The sequence below is a fragment of the Alnus glutinosa genome, chromosome 3, assembly GCF_958979055.1.
Source record: "Alnus glutinosa chromosome 3, dhAlnGlut1.1, whole genome shotgun sequence".
Lineage (NCBI taxonomy): Eukaryota > Viridiplantae > Streptophyta > Magnoliopsida > Fagales > Betulaceae > Alnus > Alnus glutinosa.
The window spans coordinates 24,925,521-24,934,266 of NC_084888.1; the positions used below are offsets into that span (position 1 = coordinate 24,925,521).

Sequence of the window (8,746 nt, forward strand, 5' to 3'; positions counted from 1 at the left end):
TAAATGAAGTTGCTCATGTGTTGGCAAAGACCGCAATTATGCGTAAGTTAAATTTCTGTTAGAGGGAAGAAGTCCCTGATTGCATTTCCAATTTGATTCTTAGGAAGAAAGAGTTTCATCCCTAGATCCCTAGATCCCTATTATTGGGATCATGAGTTATATTTCTTTGAGCAGTTAGCAATGAAGAAGTGTTTCTTCTTTGTTTAAAAAAAAAAAAAACAGTTTTTTGTATTTTCAAATTATAATTTTTTTAAAAATGTAATTTTTAAACAGTTTATTTTCTGCGATTTAATTTAAAAGTACATTTTTTATCTATAAAATTACAATTTCAAATGCAACTTAATTATTATTAAGAGTCTAATATATGTGATTTGCGAATCCAAATTATTGTTCCCGAACCGACGGAAGAAGCTAATGGTGTGCCACGGCACTTGGTTCTTGTCCTCTTTTTCAGATGACAACGCGGCATAAGGTCATTGGCTGTCGTAGAGGGCTTCTGATTCACCATCACTGACCATAGGCCAGCCCACATGTGAGTCTTAGCATCTAACGTCTCAGAATTAAAATAAAAGATCAGCAAATCTCACGTGTCAGACGCTGACCAATCGTAAACTAACAAACCCCCTCCCCAACATTCATCTTCCCTAATATACCCTTATGAAACAAGATAAATACCTTTAAACTTCGCTTCCTAAAACTTTTCCTTTTTTACAAGTCTTTTCCCGTTCAATTGCTGACGACAACCAAAAATCCAAAATATCCTCTCTCTCTCTCTCTCTCTCTCTCTAAAAATCTAGGGTTCACTAACGCAACGCATGAGATTACAATTTTATAAAACCATAATTACCTCCAATTTTGGTTTCTAGGGTTTCGATTTCCCGAGGTTTTCTAAAATTCATGTTTGGTTCTCGAGTAAGATTGCGTCTTTAGGGCTTTTGCCTATTTGGATTGGCTGAATTTTTTGATTTGGTGTTTTTGGTAGCAGAGGAATTTTGGGGTAGGGCTTTTGCTGGGTCTGATTGATTTCTCGTTTTCTTAAATTGGTGTTTGGTTCCCGCAAAAGTTTGGGCTTTTAGGGTTTTCTTTTAGAGGCATTGATGGCTACGGCGGGTGAAGAAGAGTTGGAGTATGAGAGCGATCCAGAGGAAGTGAAGCGATCGCTGGCGATGCGGAGGCGGGAAGCCAGTGATGATGAGGAAGGCGAAGGGGAGGGGAGAGAGAAGCCAAGTATGGATCGGAGGGTTGTGACTCATTCAGACGAATCGGATGATCAGGGCGGGGTCGCGGAGTATGAGGATGACGAGGAACTAGATGAAGAGGAAGAAGAGGAGGAGGAAGACGAAGAAGATGAAGGAGAGGCTCAACTCGATAGGGGGGATGGTGAAGAAGAAGAGGCGTATGAGGAGAGAGGCGGTGAAGGAGAGGCACTTGTTGGTGGTGGAGTGAAGGATTCAGCAGTTGCAGTTGTAAATGTGAATGAAGCTGTCGGTGATGAACGAAGGGTTATGGATAAGTCGGTGGCGGTGCAAGCAGAGGATCAGGACGAGGGGGAGGGGGAGGAGGAGGAGGAGGAGGAGGAGGAGGGAAAGAAGGAGAATGAGCCCTTTGCGGTTCCTACGGCTGGGGCTTTCTATATGCATGATGATCGGTTTAGGGACAATGCTGGCGGTCGACCCAGGTATATTTTGGTTTTGGGCTCATATTTGTGGCGCAGGCATGATATTTATAACTTATTGGAATGTGTTTAGAGGGCAGGTCTAATTTGCATTGCAATTGATATTTAGTAGTTTTACATTTCAGTACCGATATTGAATTTGCAGTTAGGCAAGAGAAAGTTGTCGAATGAAGAAGAAAGCTTGTTTGAATGGTTTAAAAAATATTTGAATGCTGATGGATTATATTGTGAGGTCTAATTAATTTAAGAAGAAGATGAGTTTGCTGGCATTTTTAGGCTGCCCTTTTGCATATGCTGAAGTGTTGGGATGCAGTTTGTTCTATAACCTAATTTAAACTATAGCTTGACTATAGTAAGGCATAAGGCATGAACTTAAACTGCTTATTCATCTTGTACTGATATCCCCAGTTGCTTATGTTGGGTGGAATAGACACTTCCTGACCCGCTTTCAATGGCATTATAGTTGTAACGACTTAGGAAAAAACGCTAGCTACATAAGCGCTATCACCCTAAAATGACTAGTCAATTTAAAACTTCCCTAGAATTTCTTATAAAGCCTAGTTTTACTTAGTAACTAGGCAATGTACTTAGCACTCATTACTATTTTTTTAAACCAGTCACTTTATGTAGGCTACCCACATATTTCCAATGTGGGACAATGGTGTTACAACCCCCTCTTAAAACTCTGACGTCCTCGTCAGGGCCATGTCATGTGGTGCTCTAGTACCACATGGCCTAACATTACAACCTAGCTTCAATATCAGCGGTAGCTACATCTGCGCTATCAACCCAAAATGACTAGTCAATTTAGAGCTTTTCTATAATTCCTTATAAAGCTCAATTTCACCTAATAACTAGGCAATGTGAGACTTAGCACCTACGACTATCTTTTTAAACTACCCTCTATGTGGGATACTCATCTTCTCAATGTGGAACAATAGTGCTACAGTAACTGAGATGCTTTTTGTGTTTTAAAGCTCAATTTCACCTAATAACTAGGTAATGTGAGACTTAGCACCTACGACTATCTTTTTAAACTACCCTCTATGTGGGATACTCATCTTCTCAATGTGGAACAATAGTGCTACAGTAACTGAGATGCTTTTTGTGTTTTAAAAGTATTTATGAATAAATCCATTTTTTCTTAGCTTTCAATGCCATTGAATATAGGTTTATTCCACATCAGCATTAGATTAGACTATCCCCCCCCCCAAAAAAAAAAAAAAAAAAATTGAATTCTAACAAGTGGTGTTGGAGAGACCAAAATTAAAGTGTTCCCATGCACTATAATTTGCTTATGATTATCCGTTATTATTTATTATTTCTCTATTTTAAAACTTATTTTTTTAGTTTTTCCACTGTATAGCCCTTTGTTACTTGTCAAGTTGTAATAAACAATGCTTTAACCTGACTATTTTAGGCGCACACATGGTGGAAGGAGGTTGTGGGAGTCCAAAGATGACCGGAAATGGGGGCATGACAAGTTTGAGGAGATGACTTCTCACGAAAGGCATTATGAAGAGGTGATGATTTTAGATATGTGTAATCTAACCCCAAGGGGTTGCCTCAAGTGGTAAGGGCCTTGTTCTTTGTGGTATTCCCATAAGGTCTAAGGTTTGAATCCCCTTGGGTGCAAACAATTCATTGGGGCCAGCCCGCCGGCGAAGTCGGAGTATTACCTGATCCGTGTGGAGGGGGCGCTTTACACGGGTCCTGAGGTTTACCTGACAGGGGTGGGTGGGTACACGAAGTGGCCCTGCCTTGGAGGGGTTCCTCATCATTAAAATAATTTGCATTATGATGATGTTTTAAGTATTCCTTCCCCCCCCCCCCCCTCCCCGCGTATGTTTCTCTCTTTCTCTTTGTTTGATCTGCCTTTCTTACCGACACATTTTAATATAATCTCAGGGTCGGAGAAATTCTAAGGGTCAATATCGAGGCCGTGGTAAAAATCGAGGTAGTGATCGAGGTATTGATCGTGGATATCCAAGAGAGAATAGGTCTAAAGCATTTAACAATCAAAGCCAGCCACCTAAGGGTGTGAGAGGGAGAGGGCCCAGGCGGTATGAACCCACCTTTAGAAACAGAAGTCGGGCACCTCCAAGTGAAAACAAACAGTAAGTATAAACTTTGAGCTTCATGGCTTTCAGTCAATTTTTTTCCTTTACGTTCATCAGGTTATGCTTGATATTTACTCTATTTGCTGATGTTCAGATCCGGGAGGCCTCTTGAGAAAATTCCACATACTAATTCTGGGAGAGCTTTCATGCCCGCGTCAAATGTGGAATCTGAATCTGTTACTGCTAGAAGACAAGTGTTTGCGTCAAGCTTGAATTCTGCTTCTCCTCCCTTTTACCCTTCAGGCTCTTCCAATAAAGACATTGCTCTGATGCCTAAAAGAGATGTACAAGCTGGTAGTTCCAACAGAAATTTTCACACAGTTGCTGTGGATGATGGTTCTTCTGTCCCACAAACCAATGCATTGCTTCGAGGGAAGAATATAGCTCAATCTGTTGGCATGGACAAGCTTTATATTGATGAGTCCATCAGTCCAGGTACTGGAAAGGCTTTGACTAATCCGCAAATGCCACTTTCAGGGTCCTCATTGGTCGGTCCAACACAATCTGCTCCGACCAGGGTTCAGGGAAAGGGTTTAGCTATCCCAGGACAGACAAATTATCAACCAAATCCACCTCATAATCAAGTCAATAGAGTGTCTCCTTTAACACAATTCCATACTGTTCATAGAAATCCTTCTCAAAGCAGAGTTCAACCTTTTGTGCAAGCTGCTGCACAGCAGCCAAGCCAGCGTCCTGGTAGTGGTTCTCGAGCTTTGTCCCCACCAAAAACGGTTCTTTCAATAAATTCTTATGAACCTGGAGAAGTTGAATCTTCTTCAGAATCAAATAAATCTAAAGTTGCATTGGTTGGAAAGGGAAAAGGCAATGCTCAAGGTACTGGGAGGGGTTCTGTTATGTATGGTGGGTCTCAGGTTATGGGAGCTACTGGGAGCATGGCAGTTGGTCATGGAGATCAAAACTTCCCTGGGACTCCAACATTTTTGCCAGGTAAAGTTTCTAGGATCTCATCTTCAATTATCAAGAAGAAAATGCCAAATGAGGAAAAATCTTTGGAATGTTATATGGAGAATGTTCAGTTTTGGATTGCTATTTTCTCGATACACGTAAGTGTTAAAAGTTTACTTTTTTGTCACAGCTTAGAGTTTCTCCAACAGATGCTCAAAATGGCCCATAATTGCTATTATGGGCTTCTCCAGTAGATGCTTTAAAATGAAAACTTTGCTACAGTAAACTGTCACATGTGAAAGTTTATTGTGGCACATTGAACTATTTTTTGAAGCTTTCCTCTCTCCTTTCTCTCTCCCTCTGCCTCTCCCTCTCCCTCAACGATATTCTTTTTCCTCCTCTCTCTCTCCCCCTCAGAAACGAGAACCCATCATGCTGAGTCATATCCATACCCTCATCTCGTCCTTGGCCGAGATCCACAAAAGATTGAGCTTGTAAAGCACACAGAAGAGAGGACCCGTGGTGGCACTGACCCACCCAACAATCACCAGGATCTGGATCACGAGGGCCGCCACGAGCTTCCCGCCCCCACCCATGAACAACCTGATTTTTTGGGGTACCTCACTCATGTACTTCTCTGTCGCGTACAGAGCCGTGAAGATTATCCCCACATGCCGCACCCTTCGTAAAGCTGCACCGCTTCCAATAGGTCGTCGAACTTGAACTTCTCGGCCAACCGGTTGCATGAGATCAAGACCATTGCGGGCATCGTTTCTGAGTTTCAGCTATCATTGGTCTGCCATCATGGAGAGAGATGAGAGAGTAGAAGATTGTGTTAAAAGTAAATAATTAAGAAAAGAAAAAAATCCAAAAAATAACATTTAAAGAAAGTAGAGAGAAATAGATAACCTGTTGGAGTTTGTATTGAAAATGTAGTAGCTAAAATAGAAAAATGTATGTTTTAGTAGCTAAAATAGCCGGTAGTGCAGGAGATGCTCTTAGTAATAAACTAATGCTTTTTTTCTTCTTTTTTTTCCCCCACTAGTTCGATCAAATAGTTTTCAAATAAATTGTTTGATTTGGATTAGCAACCAAATTAATCATATCTTGAATTGTTTATCTAGGTCTATGTCATTGCACAGTTTATGGCATCCCAGTTTTTTTTTTTTTTTTTTTTCCTTCCTGTACCAAACTTTTATGAGCCTTAGTTATATATACTTTTGTTCTTATCTGGTTTGGTTTACTTGCAGTTATGCAATTCGGAGGCCAGCATCCTGGTGGTATTGGCGTTCCTGCCGTTGGCATGGCGTTCCCTGGTTATGTTGCTCAGCCACAACTTGGTTTGGGAAACTCTGAGATGACATGGTATAGTAATCCTTTCAGTGTAAAACTTCAATTTCTTCTGTGGTATGTGTTGTTTTCATTTAGACTTTGTGCTCTGTTAACACGATCATTATCCTAACTAGTGGTTAATTGACACATCCTGTGGAGTATGAAATAATTCTCCCTGATGAGGTGAGACTCATGAATTAGCTTTTTGCGGTCCCTTCTGTTTAATAACTGAGAGGAGATTCATGCGTATTTGGGGGTAGTACTTAGTGCGTTTTCTCTGATTTGAAAAAGACTTTGGTTGCCTCGTAGTAAAATTGCTTTGGGGGTGGACGTTTAAATGAGGAAAGTAATGCTTTTTTTTATTATTATTATTAGTATTATTTCCTTTTTACTGCTGCTTTCTCCCAGTTATTACTTTTATTTTCTTTATTTTGAAAGGCTTATAGTGATGATCAATTTTAATCTTCTTCAGGCTACCTGTTTTGGCGGGTGCAGCAGGAGCTTTAGGAGCTACATATTGTTCACCCTATATTACTGTTGATGGTGCTTATCATGCTCGCCCATCGGGGCAGACATCTTCCATGGGTGCCTCAAGGTTGGTAGCCTGTTTTCCGGGAGTATGATAGTTTACTATGGTCTGATAATACACTTGGTTTGTTTTGCATGACCTGGTAAATTTGGTGTCTAGTGAAGCTTTATTTTCACTTCACTTCTTTTGTTAAAATGCTTGCTTCAAGGCATTCCCTACATTGTTATATTCCGTAAATTTCTAATGCTAGTTGGCTACCTAAATCTTGTCTAGTTGAGATATGGTCGATAGTGTGACTTTAGCTTGATTATTGTTGGAATATGATCATTGCAAGTTTCGATGAAGTTGACAGTTTTTTCTTTCTACTATTGTGTGATATGGTTATTCCAACAACATCGCGTTGCCCTAATCTTCATATTTCTTGTTCCTTTGTAGCAAAGAAAATAGCTTGAACAAACCCAATAAGGAATGGAAGCCTTCCCAGAGGCCTGGTAAGATATTATCCTTAACTTTGTAGCCTTGTGATTTGTTACCATGACTAATTCTTGAACACATCATTTTATTACATGTTTTAATCTTGTAGTTAAAGTAATTTGTTTCCCTGCAGAACTTGCGAACGATGAATTTGGGCAGCGACAAAATAAGCCTCGCAGGCAAGTTGAAATACTTGTTTATGAGTGCCAGATAAATCTAATAAGACTTGCCAAAATGGCTTCTGCCACATCCACCCTGGTTAGAGTGGTGTGGAGGGGCTTGATCCCTTTTGCTATTTATTTTTGCCTCGTAAAAGTTTTTGAATTTGCCCATTTCCTATATGTGCAGATACTCGGAGATGAACTTTGGCCAGTGAAGTACATAGATTCAATGGAGCCTGTTTTATTAAGCAGATAAAGGTTTACTATCACCCAATTAAACTTTTGTGTTGTTTGGGTGTCGCAAAATTCTGAGTTGTGATTGCTTGGTGCTGCAGGCCTTCCCCCAGGCCCTTTGTGATCTCCAGCTTTTGTTCTGGAGCACTTTGGGCCGCTATAGGTTCAATAATATTTTAGGTAATTAATCTTGCCCTAATTAATGTATTTTATTTACAGATTTTGGATCCTAATCTTTTATGTTCACTCACCGGAATAAAAAAAGCCAATTGAAATGTCCACTGACTTGATATTCTGACATTTTTTTACTCCATATTTCATTGTCTTTCTACAATTTAACTCTAAATGTGAGATTTCAAATTATTCATGGTATATTCCCCACCTTCTGTAGCCCGTCTCTTTCCTTCTGTGCATTCAATAGGCAAGGCCATGGGGATCAAATTTATGATTCATTCTTGGGGTAAGATCTATATAGTAGGGTGGATCATCATGCGATTAAAGTACTAATCAATTAGTCTTGTGCTTCGTGCAATCTCTAATATCTCAAGACTCCATCCGAAAAGATAATTTCTCTGTACATTTAATTTGTACCTGCCACCTGCTTTTTAATTTTTTCTGTCTCGGTACTGACCCTTCTCTCCCTCTCTGTGTGTCTGTTCTTGCAGTTATATATGACAAACACCTGCTCATGCTGCACTTAATAGTTTAAGAACAATATTGCGGCTTGACGGGTGGCAGTTCCTTTTTTAAACGTGCGGTAGGAATATGAATCAGAGGATAAATCATTCACCATTTAGTCTCGCTAATTGACATTGGATGAAATTGTGATAATAAACTTGCTTTTGTTGCTTTCAGGTTTTCATGTGGTTTGGTTTTTTAGTGAAGCTTGTGAGAAAATGTAGGCTGGCTTCCAAAAAAAATATAAAGAACAGCAAAAAAGAAGAGAGATTTATTGTGCAGCAGCTGTTTGATCAGTGGAGTTGAATTTTTTTATTTATATTAATGGTGTGGGTTTTCATTTGTTTCTTCGTGACAAATAACCATTGTTCTGAGAGGACCTTTAATGTAATGGGATTGATTTTCTGGAGTTTGAGAACTATTTGCTGGCGATGTTGCAGCCAGCTAGAGATTTAGTTGATCATGGGAGTGTCAGGGTTGGGGGGGGGGGGGGGGGGGGGGGGGGGGGGGGGGGGGTAGTCGTTAGTATTGGTTATTGATGTTTTAGCAAACCATTATCCGTGAATAACTGATGTTTTTCTAGGCAATGCAACTCTTGGTTATTGTTTATGCTATATATATTTTAGAGTTTATAGTT

The 8,746-nt window shown here is 40.0% G+C and overlaps 1 protein-coding gene across 3 annotated transcripts; it reads left to right on the forward strand.

Annotated features, from left to right (window-relative positions):
* The first annotated feature begins 718 nt into the window (after nucleotides 1-718).
* Nucleotides 719-8,746, forward strand: LOC133863065 (protein MLN51 homolog). Of its 3 annotated transcripts, XM_062299046.1 has the most exons (12): nucleotides 719-1,678; nucleotides 3,096-3,198; nucleotides 3,584-3,792; nucleotides 3,890-4,743; nucleotides 5,952-6,066; nucleotides 6,506-6,628; nucleotides 6,998-7,053; nucleotides 7,170-7,215; nucleotides 7,385-7,455; nucleotides 7,533-7,611; nucleotides 8,097-8,188; nucleotides 8,287-8,746. In XM_062299046.1, the coding sequence occupies exons 1-9, from the start codon at nucleotides 1,098-1,100 to the stop codon at nucleotides 7,410-7,412; spliced, it is 2,115 nt and encodes a 704-aa protein (XP_062155030.1). In that variant the 5' UTR covers nucleotides 719-1,097; the 3' UTR covers nucleotides 7,413-7,455; nucleotides 7,533-7,611; nucleotides 8,097-8,188; nucleotides 8,287-8,746. The 3 variants fall into 3 exon arrangements, with proteins under 3 accessions (XP_062155030.1, XP_062155029.1, XP_062155031.1); XM_062299045.1 differs by having other exon boundaries at nucleotides 7,385-7,611; XM_062299047.1 differs by lacking the exon at nucleotides 7,533-7,611.